Consider the following 14,103-nt stretch of genomic DNA (forward strand, 5'->3'; position numbering starts at 1 on the left):
TTTTGTAGTCACTGTCAGAGAAATCATAAAGGATTGGATATTTCCAATGTCATTGATATTTCCGGACCAACTCGATCAGCTGCTCAATATCTTCGCCATTTTGATTTTACTAATTCCCTTGGCGAAATCTGTCCGCCGCGAATAAATTCGCTGTCGACAGAGTTCCCGAAAATCGCAGCGAATATTCGCTGCAAATTCGCACTCAAGACGCAAGGCGGTCGCGCAAGCGTGCTCTGTCCCGTAAGCCAATACGAGCTTGATTGGCGAATAATTCGCTGCGAATATTCGCTTTGGTGTGTGGAGACCTTTTTATTTGTTAATGTACACATTAGAAAATGAGAGATTTATCATTTATTGTTTTATTTTTATCTATGAAATTCATAAAATGAAACGTAAAACTTGTGTTGTGTTCACTGCTATATTATTTTACGCAAGTCTAGGTATAAATAACACAAAATTATAGGATTATCGGAAGACATTACGATAATCGCAACTTTTGACTTTTGACAGCTCGACTTTTTTATTCGTTCGTTGATCAGTAGCAGAGCATAGACAAATCGGACGATTTATTAATTGTCCTCGGACTTTTGGCTCGACAATGGAGCGCTGGCATAAAAGTCCAAATACTATAAATCGCCTGACTTGCGTGCCAATGGAGCACAGGCATCATGATGCACAAAGAAACGCACTCAAGAAGAATTGATAATAATTTGTAGTAAATTGGTCCAACGTTTAGGCTTAGGCCATCCTCTCACGTGAATACTCAAAAAAACGAGACTGAAATTCGAGTATCTATTTCAATGGTTTCAAAATCTTCGCAACTGAAACCGAGGAGACGCGACATGTTAGTCTCCCAGTCTCTCAGTGGCCAGTAACCCTTTAAACAGTGGTATGTGGTTAACCAATATCAGTAGATTCGATGAAAAATCATATTTTCTTAGGTACCTACCAAAATTGGTAGCACTGAGCAATAAATAACAAGCCAAGACATCAAAATTTAAAGATGGGCGAACCGATTTTTAATGTAAAATGTGTGGCATGTTGAGAAATACTCCTGCCTGTATAATTGCAGGCTGCCAGAATATTTACATAAAGAAATTACAGAAAAAGCTTAGAATGAAGTAGGAAAGACAATGGGTTTGACATTTTGAGGTTATGAGATTATTAGGTTTCAGTAGGTAGCCCCGTGTGCGAAGCATCAGTCACTGGCCAGTCTATAAGTTCCATCAGCAACCAGTTTGTCTGATTTTAGCTTCTGCGTGAGAGGATGGCCTTAGCTGGATCACACAATTTGAAATTGGAATTTCTCGGTTAATACAAGTGCACAAACGAAAAAAATCGTACACAATTAATGCATAAACGAACGCACTAAAAAAAAGTTGAAATTTTCAGGTAGGTAGGTATCTAAATAAACCTTTTAAAAACTCACGCCTTTTTTAAAGCAGTACCATAATTATAGACTATACAGCTGTCAAAAAGCATGAATAGAGAAAAAATAACCAAAAATGTTATGCAAGGGGTGCAAGAGTTACAGGCCTATAAACTTATCTTAAGAATGGATGGGAGATTATTATGATAATTCGTATTTCCATTTTTGACCGTTCTTTCGATAAGTTTGTAATGTCAGCGCTCCATTGGCGAGCCAAGCCCAAAAGTCCGACGACAATAAATCGTCCGATGTGTCTTTTCCCTGCTACTGATCAACGAGCGAATAAAAAAAGTCGAGCTGTCAAAAGTCAAAAGTTTCGATTATCGTAATGTCTTCCAAGGTATTAAATTAAGTCTTCCGATACCTCATCCTATAATTTTGTGTTATTTATATGTAGACTTACATATAATAATATAGCAGCAAAAACAACACAAGTTTTACGTTTTCTTTTATGAATTTCATAAATACAAATAAATAATATTTTACAAAAATCTCATTTTCTAATGTGTAAATTAACAAATTAATCAATAAAATTGTTTAAAACAATTACAGATTTTTTTGTCCGAATGATTGCGTATTAATGTCAAATCGAATTTACGTAGTGATCGACGGACGAAGTCTAGCAACTCGGAGAGTAAAATATGAAACATGTTTGAAATCCAACGAGCCTGGTCTGCTGATTAAAAAGTCCGCAGATCTGGGGTGCTCCTCGCGAAAAAAAAGTCCGAAGACTGTAATCGTCTGAATTGCGTGCCAATGGAGCGCGGGCATAAGACTGTACGTCTTGATAGAGAAATTTGGGAAATACTGGGGATACTCAATTTAAATTTAGAATAATGGCAGCACTTTAACGTAACGCCAAATACCGACCATAGACAAAGACAATATCACATTCCGAAAATTGACAGTTCTGTTCTTGAAGTTTTTATGTTTACGTTATAACAAACTTTTTAATAAAACTTTATTACGATCTCTTGGAATATGAAAAGATATCATTAGTAGTTTGTTAGTCGCCAAAAATATTGGCTCTTTTACACCTGCAATATAATAAATATGGGTAAAATTGACCACTTGGATTGTGAATTGAGTCCGCTTTCCTCCGACTCTGGAACCATCAAAATATTGGAATCTTCTGTATTTGACATGGATGCGATAACAAAAGGTGAGGATTCTCTATATTTATTATATCATTAATACATTCAGATCAAACTAGTTTATTGTTGTGACGTACGCCTTGTAGGGAAATAAACATGACTTTAGCGCATTTTAAAAATCAGCCCTTCTACTTATTACTCTGTACCCTTCAAAGTATTCGATTCACAATAAATTGCAAGCATTTTCCCACAGAAGAGAAAATCTCACATCGCAATCAAGTATCAAAACTATTTAAGTACTAACATTTAAAATGTTCTGATATAAATGTCCATGTTTTTTTGTATTCCACCACAGATAGAAGACATTGTTCAAGTACAAGTCAACACTACGCTTTATTTATATACATACTCACATAATACATATTAAATTGTCTATATATTTTTTACCTACCTATATTATTTGATTCTATGTAGACACTTGGAAACAAAAAGAAAAATGAAATACGTAGCGTATCACTAAATATGTCTATATTATTATCTTTGGGTAGTTGATGAGGAGAACAGTGCTTGCAACTAGCGTCTCATAAGGTCAACTGGAAAAAACAGTTAAAAGAGAAAAAGACCATATTTTTATATCGGGCGTGCAGATAATTTTTAGGAATGTATTATAAGTTGTTCCTAACGATATCTGCCTTGTGAAAGTATGGAAAGTTGGTTTAAAAGAGAACGGACCTCTGAAATTCAAAGGAGTGAAACGAAAGCATGCCGTGAAGAAATGTATTTAAAAAATTATATCAAACTCAGTTCAGTTAAATTTGAAAAGTACCCAAACAAACTTAGTAACTACCAAAGTAATTTGGGTCTTAGACAATAATTAGTAATGAGCAATATTTACAAGTTTACTATGTATCCAAAATAAATAAAATATCGAAAAATGTGCTTTAAAGTTTTGCTTCTGAATTCAGGTAGGTATCCTTTATTTATTTGAATCATTGAAAAATTAAACTGGTAACCCATTTGTACACTGAAATAGTACCTCATACATACAACAGAACTAAGCCTTTTAGGTATGTAAGTACTATAAGTACTTTAATAACTTGACTAAATTCTTCTAGTGTGAAAAAAGATATTACCATCAATGTGAACTTAAAAGCTTTATTTCTTGCAATAAACCTATGAAGAATCCACTGTTATTTCAATTTAATTCAATATTTTTTATTCAAGACTGAATATTCACAGGATATAAGAATGTAGCATTCTTTCCATGTGATTTTGAAAAACCTCTCGGGTCTCGGGACTCAGGCTTGATTGTTTAAAAGCGCTCATCCGGCGAGTGATGGATGTCTGATCGAATTCCACTCAGTTTCCATCCTTCAAGATGTTTTATAGGATTCTAATAATATTTAAAAAATAAATATGTTTAAAAAAAAATACCAACCATCTGATCTACTGTGTCGTGTTTGGGACTTTGAATTGGCATTTAACTGAACAGATAATGAATAATCTCGCTGAAATGAGTAGTGAATTGATTGTTATTTCTGATGATTTGATTTGCCAATTGCAACGCCTCGACATTTCAGTTAACGATACATTTAAAGATTATTTAGGGAAGGAGTACGATTTCCGGTTGCGGATAGACAACCGTCTGTTGACTCCTTTTAAAAAATCATATCTGGCTAAATGGGCATCGACGGCATAGAAGAAAATGAATGGAAGGAGTAGAGTACTCTTTTATGAAATGCTACGTTGCTAACACCCTCGATAGCACTCTTGATCGGACAGAATATATTTTTACTGGAAAACCCAGAGAAACGACCCAGTGTTGAAATGTGATTTGGAAAAATCAGAAACTGAATCTGAAGATGTTTCAGTGATATTACAGACCAAAGTACCTACATAAATAATAATTTAGATTTCTGGTTATCGTCATGTCATTGTATGACTTTCAGCTTTGTAATAAAGATTTTTTTTAATAACGAAGAGCACACAAAACCGATTTACTTAAGTTATTTCAGTTAAATAATAAATTCTGAAGTCAGCACTGATACCACCACCGTGCACAAAGAAAAACCTTCATCTATGATGATGACGTATTCACGCAAGTGTAGAAAAAAATGTATATAATATCTTAATCTTTATTGAATATTTTCTATGATCATAATTTTATCTATTGATTTAATGAGCAATGGTCACTCTCTAACAGTTAGAATCTAACTGAAAGAATAGACTCATTGTCTTGACCGCTCACGTTGATCGTCATGGACAGTCATCAACCTTAAGTAGGTTCAGATACCGATTCGATCGCTTGGTGCTTTTTGTGTGGCTAGTGCTTAAAAATATACTTAAGTAAACCGAAAAATATTTATTGTTCAGCTCGGTGGCTACACTAAACAGACTTCCTCATATTTTCTTACTTCAATGTATTGGAGATTTTGGTTAAATATGATCATTTCTAGCATTAAAATTTAGTTTGATAAGTCCTCTCCGAGATGTAGAAGATTTTTGATTAATTCAAGTCTTAGTATGTAGGTAGTAAATCCGATTCAGTTGCATCACTAAAAGTATCATGACACTTTTCCATAGACAACTATAATTTTACTTTTATGTTCCGAAGTTACACACTACATGGCAGTAGCTTCTAATAATTGTCACTATTTTGAAATGCGTAATCAACTTATTAACTGGTTTTTAATTCAAATGTCAACTACTACTAATTATTATAATAGTGCCTCTGCCAACCTACTTAATAATTTCAATATGTACCTTAATATATATTAACCATTAATTTTTGTTTTCATAAAATAAGTAATTTCTTTCGAGTGTTTGCGCGCACTCTGCAGATGAACAGATGCAGTGGTTCAAGAGTATATTATCATAGTTACCATAGATGTTATAAATATAGAGATAGGCAATGAAGCGGGTTACTCATGCAACCAAATGAAGCATGTCGACGACAGCCGACAACTTATGAGAAAAAGCGACGCGATAAAAAAATGCAGGGCATCACTGAGGATTTACGTTGGCCCTTTGACCGTAGTACCTTACGTAGTTACTACGTACTCATATAATATAATAATGTTCATCGAAGGAAGGTTTAAAATAACATCACTGTTAGGATTTTAGTATAATTATATTTGAAAGTTGGGAATTTATGAAAGATAGGTAGGATATTTAGGTACTTACTCTATATGTCTTTCAAAAGTAATACAAGTAATAAAGTAATTATAATAATAGCAATAAAGTAATTAAAGTAAATATAATTATAAAAGGATAATATATGTCATATTATATTAATCAAAAATAAAGTTTACATAAAGATATAGAAAACACATTAATTCTTGCAAATATCCCATCACTGTAATTGATTCAGCCTTAATTAAGTTTAACTTACATATTTGTAATTAGTTCGGGTTTAATTAAGTTATACTACAATATTATATATACTTACAATATATATATAATATATAAAAAACTTTCCAAAATTTCTGTTATGATAAATATTAAGAGAATTAATAAGAAATTTTTGAATTAATAACAACTAATCATTTGAAAATAAGAAACAAAGATCACATATCACAAAACGTTTACCTAGGGATTGCAATACCGAATGAAAATATCAATACCGGTTTTTCGGTGTTTCTTTTTGAATACCGGTATTCATTGAAACATAAAAAAGTACTTATCAGTAAAAATATAACTATCAAAATCTCTTTAAAACATTATTTTATAGTAAAAACCTACTTACCTACATTTATTATGTTGACATTTAAAATTGATCATAAATATTGTAGAATTGGTGATTTATACAAATAATTTGAATAAATTGATAATTTTAACTAAAACTATCAAAAAGGCTAGTTCAGTAAGATGTGCAAATAAGTGGGTTTGCAGGAAATGCCTCTTCAATTCAACGCGTGTACAGTCATCAATAATTTTATTATAGAATTCTGCTAAGTCTTGAAAGTGTTTCAATTGTTTTCTTAAATATTGTTTTCGAGGTGTTTCACAGATGTCCTGGGGAAGATTTTCATTTCTGGGTGATATGTCAATGTCATCATGTGTTTCTATGACGTTCATGGATTGTTATAAACAATAAAAAACAACATTTAAAAAAAAATATTGGCGGTGATGTTTTTCTGTATATATTATCTGAGGTGTTTTCAAGTTATGTATGTTAAATAAACAACTTATATTTACCACACATTCTGAGGACGATGATTCTGGAGAAATTGATGGGAATGCATTTTGTTGTAATACGTGCTGTCCTTTGTTTGAAATTTTAATAAATTTCCTGTCAAAATGCGCCGAACAAACGAAGTGATGGTCCTTTGCCACCCAATCTATGCCACATACTATTTTTGACCAATTTAGCCGACGTTCCAAGTCGCGGGGAAACCTAAGGCAAACATAATATAAGTAGTACGTACATATCTATAGGTAGGTATATGGATTATAAATATCTGAACACAAACACGTCTCATAAACAATTAATATTGTAAACAAAATATATAAATATATATCACGTTATTCACAATCTTAAAAAATCTTGTGTACTGGTATTCCACGAAGAATTAACAGTGAATAATATCAAAGTATCAACGCATACAATGATATAACAATGCTCAAATATACGATACAATCAAAATGTGTTTCTTATATTCAATTATAATATTCATAATCAATGCGTTCACTTAAATGCGGTCCTGAGCAATACAAACACGACTGGTGTGTCATGCTATGTAAACAGAGTAATTCGGAACGAATTTAAGCACGCGTTAGACAGCCGAGATTATTTTAGATTATTATTTTAACATGTATAAAAGTAATTAAATATACTCACTTGTGATACGTCACAGCTCCTAAGCGTTTATTCTTTTCATTACTATCGTTTTTGCAATTTAACACACAACCATTTTTACTGAATATTACCTAGCTCAGGTGAACCTTCCACGTTGATTTACCAATGCAAACTGAGCGTCAATGTGACGCACGTTGAAGTGCTACCATAACTTGATTCCCAGCCTGCCTCACCATACTTTCATATAAGTTGCCGTCCCTAGATAGTTACATACATACATAATATAATATTATGATACTTAGTTAGATGCTTAGAACAATCCAGTTTTGTTTCAACTTTTACAAGTTAACAGTTTTTATACAATGCTCATTTATTCACGAAATGATGTAGGTATCTTAGCCTCATGGCCCCCACAAAGGGGGGGCTGACAGGGCTCTAGCCTGGGGGCCCGGGCTCAGCAAGGGCCCGGCGTGGCGAATCGACCAGATAAGTGATTTAAACACACATCACAAATTCTCTCGAACAGTAAAAAAAAGTCGTCTGCGGCGCTATTTATCTTCAATATTATTATTATTTAAAATTATGTGGTTGTACGATACAATTTTTAATTGTGTATCGATACTCGACAACTCCATAATTCGAATAGATGAATTCAAATATACAAAAAACACTAAATATAGGTAGGTACTATCACTTCCCTCCATTTTGGTAAGAGAATTTCTCAACTGTCACTTTGTGTTTTGTTTTCTTTTTTATCGTCTGTATTTGGGATGAAGGTGGATAATTAAGACACCGGAATTATGATGGAAGACGACGAGTTTATTTAAGTTAATATTATACTATATGGTTACATTTTGAATAATTTATTTTATCCGTACGAAATCGGCGTGCTCGCGATTTTTCTGTTTGTCGCGATCTCCGCGCCATCTTGTGATTTTTTCCAACGAAACCGTCGTCGAAAAGAAAGCGACGTTGCAAATCTCCAACGGTTATATTATAATCTACTCTACGGCATTGCCGGCTCGGCTCTGTTATTATTATTTATTTTCGTAATCAGCGCTTTATTATTTGTTGGCTTCGATACCGATTCGGGCCTCTTCAGATACACAAAGACATCCCCAAATGGGGACCATACTGGGGTGTCACAGTACATATTAATTTTACCGCGTACACTATTTGGAAAACGCTACTATAGAGCGTCACACTGCTTTCATCTTTTGCGATTGGTAGGGGGCCCGTCAAAGATCCTAGCCTGGGGACCCGCTTCAGGATGTGGGGGCCATGCTTAGCCTGTACTCTGTATGTAAATTTTTATGTTGCAGCATTATTTATTATTGTAAAGTTTGATATTTCTGAGGTACCTAGAAATTATAATCCATTTTGTTTATATTTTTTTCCAATCTGAAAACATAAAATAACAGGATTGTTTACTTATATTATGTAAATTTATAAATTATTTCCGAAAGTAGGTACTTATGTTATAATATTACAATGGCTTATAATTAATCTGTGTTTATTTTATGTAGGTAGGTACTAAAATACATTTCATTATCATTAAAAATATGTCGCTGTCTTTTTTAATATACCTAATTGGCAACTTTACTGTATAAATAAACTCATATTGTTCGAAAAGGTAAAAGGGTTTTCAACCTCAGTTTTCACATAACGTATAATTTTCTTTAGAATACACAAACATAATTCAATTTAATTAGGTACTAAACTTTTCATTCTCAATATAGTTCACGAGTAAAATGAATGTTATTAAAAATGCTTAATTCGGGCAGAACTTTGAGAAGTCGTGAGCGTTTATACTCGAACCCTGCCGTATTAGAAAATTTGCGAGATTGACCTGTAGCTAACCTAACCATTGGTTATAGTGGCTATTTTTTTATCTTCACTTTCATACTTTTAGACTCCATTTCTATAGAAGTTTTTTTTTTAATTTGCTTAAGCTTAATCACTGCGTAAGCAAATTATATTTATGCAAAATGCAAAGAAGGACTGAGCGGTGATTCACAGAGAAAGACACAGACAGACCTTAATTGCATTTTTGTATGGCACTTGATGCAGTCTTTGATAATAATATAATCCTTCACAAACTACAGTCGAGAATATGACGTATTCATTTCTTACTTCAGTTTTCACAAACAAATTGTCTTGATATTAGAATGTCAACCAAAGGAAGCAGAACAATTGTTTCAGTTCTGTTGTATATTGTGCTTACGACATAGGTACATACACATTTTTTGAATAGGTACCTACCTACATTGATTCAAAATATGTACCGATTTGTATGTATTGTATTTCGTCATCGTCTACATCTCATTAATCATACTGTACAATGTAGTCGGCGGTAGCTACTCGTTTTACAATCTCGCTTATTGAGTTAGGGATCGTGACCCCCTACCCTACTCGACGAGGGTGGGCACTCCCTCGCGCCCTCTCTGCCCCTCGGCCTCACGCCAGTCGCGGCGTGCTGCCTCGCGAGAGGTTTCGCTTCCGGTCCCGGTCGATTTCTGTTCTCGCGCTGGTCTCGTTCGTCCGACCTATCCTCAAATCTTCACAATCGGTAAGAGTAAGTGCGGCCCTCGTTCAGGAGCTGAATCGTTTCACTTCGATCACCATTTTTGTGAAATGATATAGATTTCAACAGGTGGCTCGCTATTTCCGTGTTCAGTAGTAATCTACCGCTGTGTACTCGTAACATATACTAAATACGTCGTTACGACTTCCTCTAAAACCCTCAATAGTTTTAGAATAATATACTTAACTGCAGAATTCTTTCAATTTTATCAGTCATTTCCCATGTGTCAAAAATCTCGTGTTATTTATCTTGCGCATGCGCTTTTGATGCATTTTAAATTATTTACACGTTGTTTATTACAAGTGTAATAAATAATAATATAATTATTATTGTTTCATTCACCCATTGTTGCAATACAAATATACATTTAACTTGTAAATTGAGACCCAGCTGCATAGTGTTATCGGCTAGTAGGCTGACTCTCCGACTGTGACCGCCTCTTCGACTTTTGCAACACATCGTCTGGGATTCGCTAATAAGTTGACAATAAATTATTATTGTCATTTCCAGCAAAGAAACCATCTGTCTGCGGTGTGACCGATACAGACCGCCACTCAAAATACAACTTTAGAGACTCTCAATTCATTCAATGATATTCAAGAAAGTTTGATCTAGTATAGCGATGGCGAACCTTTTTATACTTGGGTGCTAGAGAACTAAAAAAAATCTAAAATAGTAATGGTAGGCGTGTCACGGGATAGGTATATCGGAAAACATGTTATATTAATAGCATTACCCCGTCGTCGAGAGTTGTTTTAGATTTTCTTTCCAAATATTTTTTTCCCAGTGTCCTCAGCTTTTTCTCCCAAAAATAATTTCCAAAATGATTTCCGTTTCTGTTTTACTCCTATTTTCTTTCAGGCTCTTGAGATTTTTAAGTTTTTCTTACTTGACAAAATAAATATATAAGTACAAGTTTTGCCAGAAGCTGCGTGTTAAATAAAAACCGGGTCGATGTACTTAACAATTCCACGGCGCTTTGCGTCCCGATTGATGTTCACTGGGATCAGAGATAGGGACTTGTTTTCCAGGACGATCCCGCTTGCACACAATTCTTTCGCATGCCAAAGGCAGTAGGCGTGCTATAGGTTCACCACCGCTATTGTAGTCGGTACCTTTAATCTAGTTTCTAAAAAAATCACTTCTTGAGAACTACCTAATAGCTGAAACAGCGCGTATGCCGTATAACAGGGATGGCCAGTGCGTCGATCGCGAAGGTATTTTTGGTCGATCGCGGACATAATAATATATTGTTCTATACTTATTGGGAATCATGTTATGTGTATTAATCACGTAATGGATGTTGCTTTTAAAATTGTGAATTCAATTCGTAGTAAAGCTTTACAAAGAAGGCAATTTCGATCATTATTAGAAGAATGTGGATCGGAAAATGACGAACCTTTGCTGTATACAAAGGTGGCTTAGTCGAGATTCAGGGATATGTTACCTGAAATTAAACAGTATTTAACAAAGAAGATTCTATCATAGATGACAAAACGTGGTTGTTTGACCTTGCCTTTCTCTGAGACATTACAGAAAAATTATATTAATTGAATCTACAACTTCAAGGGGAAGTCGAGAAACGAGTCATTAATTGATTTGATTAGTGCAGTCAATACATTTAAAACCAAACTTTCACTGTATGAACAGCAATTAAAGGAATGTGATTTTAAAATTTTTAATAATAATATGAGGTCTGAGTGTAAAGATATGCAAAATATAATGGTTAGTCAGTATTTCAATCACATATCAACGTTGCTAACGGGGAGTTTAAGTGATATTTAAGGATTTCTCTAAATTAGAAGATGTTGCTACATTTATGTTGTTCCCATTTAATGATAGTATAAACGCGGAAGAAATAGGTAGCCACACAAATTAGTGTTCTATTAGATATCGATTCTACACACCTTGCCGCACTTGAAGGACTGCGTGCTTACGTCACTTACAATACGACAGAATTGTTGAAAATAATATGCAATGCAAAGTTTCGGATGTATTTGAGATATTTGAATTATAAAAAATGGGTTTTTATTATTCTCGTATGATATAATTACAAGCGATAGCAGTCGATCGCCATAAATAACTTTAGCAACTAGTTGATCATAGAAAAGAAAGTGTGGCCACCCCTGCCGTATAGCGTAGTCAGCGCAACTACAACCATGGGTGTATTTTAAATTTCCGCAATATTACTTATATTAAATTCCACATACTTATTTCTTTTTTGTCGATAACTATTTCGGTTGTCACACCATCATCGAGACTGTTTTCGATTTTATACTAAGTACATACCCTATCTGATTTATATGCGCGCTCTGCAGGGGTGTTTTAAGTTATGTGATGGTAGGTATTAGTTCATAAGAATCATTGTTATTTTTGTTCCTTTTATGGTGTCCTTATTGTTTTATTTGTATTCACATTACGCATATTGACGTAGGTACCCAATATTGTACCTATATCTCACTCTTTAAAAGTTGGATACTTTATCTATTACATGTATTCAGATACAGCCTTTACCCCGGGTATAATATAATAACTGCACTTTTTACTACATTGATACGCCTCTTTGCCTGATTACCTCGCATAAAATTAGATCAAATCATATTCACTTGTATTAATATGTGTATGTAGTAATACATAAATCAATAACACTTATAATATGTAAAAAAAAATATCTTGTTTAAAGTTAAATTGTTTTAACTGTCAATTCATGGTGGAAATGCATTGTACTAATAATTTTAATAAAACCCAATTTTTTGTTCTGAATCCACTTTTTTATACTTATTCAATAATTGTACCGGTTTCGTCCACCTCAGAGAGACATTTTCAACTGATATAAAATAAAACATACATTTGAAAATAACCGAATTTAAAAAAAGAGACATGGAAACGATTTTTATTCTTTTGGCAACCATTTATATTAATTTAGAAAATCTCTCATTGTTTATCTTTAAAAAAAATTAAAATCCTACACTTGAATGGAAAATTTATAAAGTTGGATAAACAAGAAATCCTAGATATTAATAGGTATAAATTTATGCCTGATTCAAAACTTTGTTTTTTGTTAATAATAATTATAAATTTGTGTTGTCCTTTAATTTATTATGCTAAAGAAAAATTATTATTATTCAAGTTATTCATTTTAATAACTAATTGTTAGTAGCGAATACTGTTGTATAGGTAAGCTACTTAATTGTATTTGTGAATATTTTGTCACTTTTTTTGAATTCGTTTGTTTTATTTTATATCAATCAAAAATGTCCCTCTGAGGTAGACGAAACCGGTACAACTATTTAATATAAAACAGTAGATTCAGTACAAAAAAAAATGTGTTTTATTAAAATTTTAAATAAGTGTGTAAAAAATATTTTTAGAATATATTAGGTAGGTACTACCTACTAAATGATGTACCTACTTACATAATTTTCATCCTAAAGCCTGAGTGCAAAGTTATGACTTTGCAACTTTACTATACAGTCGGCAATTGCGAGTAATTTATGAACCCTGAATTGGTTTCGTTGAATGACAGGGAAAGGTCGGAAGAAAGCTTCGAAAGCGAATAGCGTCGAAGGAAGGAGAGGCTGATGATATGACTCGGTGGTGGCTTTTGGAGGCGTGCGCCGGCCGCTGTTTCGCGGATGACGCCTCGCCGGTTTCCGGAAGTGCTGGCCAGCCGCGTTAGTTCACTCTTGACACCCTTGTAGATTGGCATTCGGAGTTCGCATGTTACCCGCACGCATGCCCCTCCAACCGTCCTACATTTTACAAAGAGACGTTTATTGAATCGTATGAAAACTACGTTCCGTGTCCGCGGGCGCGCTGAAGGTCCGGTCTAGTGAAGCCTCCGCTCGAACGCAACCGGTATCCATCAGGCTATTCTAATATGTGTACGCTTAAACCGGCGCAACAACCGAAATAGAATCGGAAACGAACCCTGAGAACCCCTTAATTATTTTGGAACCGAAACCGGGAGCGGAACCCTCGTTCCAGAATCGTAAGCACCTCAAAATCAACCCTTTAACAAAGTCAGTTTTCGTGGACAATATTAATTCTACTATGTATATTGTAAAATATAATACATTACGATCCAAGCGTCAACTGTCAAGTGTACCTACATATCGAAGCGATCTGTGAATCCATCGTGAAAACTTCATTGCATTGATTGGATAACGGAATGGAACACATTGTCTAATAATATAAT

The 14,103-nt window shown here is 34.0% G+C and overlaps 1 protein-coding gene across 5 annotated transcripts in view; it reads left to right on the forward strand.

Annotated features, from left to right (window-relative positions):
- The first annotated feature begins 2,300 nt into the window (after positions 1–2,300).
- The window catches only part of Liprin-beta (liprin-beta 1), a 40,724-nt gene continuing 28,921 nt past the window's right edge, over positions 2,301–14,103 (forward strand). For all 5 annotated transcript variants that reach the window (XM_085958800.1, XM_085958802.1, XM_085958803.1 and 2 more), the window contains exon 1: positions 2,301–2,591. In XM_085958800.1, coding sequence (XP_085814926.1) covers positions 2,483–2,591 — 109 coding nt within the window. In that variant the 5' untranslated portion in view covers positions 2,301–2,482. The remainder of the gene's footprint in view (positions 2,592–14,103) is intronic.

The sequence above is a fragment of the Rhyacophila brunnea genome, unplaced genomic scaffold (assembly GCF_057557595.1).
Source record: "Rhyacophila brunnea isolate RB1 unplaced genomic scaffold, BYU_Rbru_1.0 scaffold_8, whole genome shotgun sequence".
Lineage (NCBI taxonomy): Eukaryota > Metazoa > Arthropoda > Insecta > Trichoptera > Rhyacophilidae > Rhyacophila > Rhyacophila brunnea.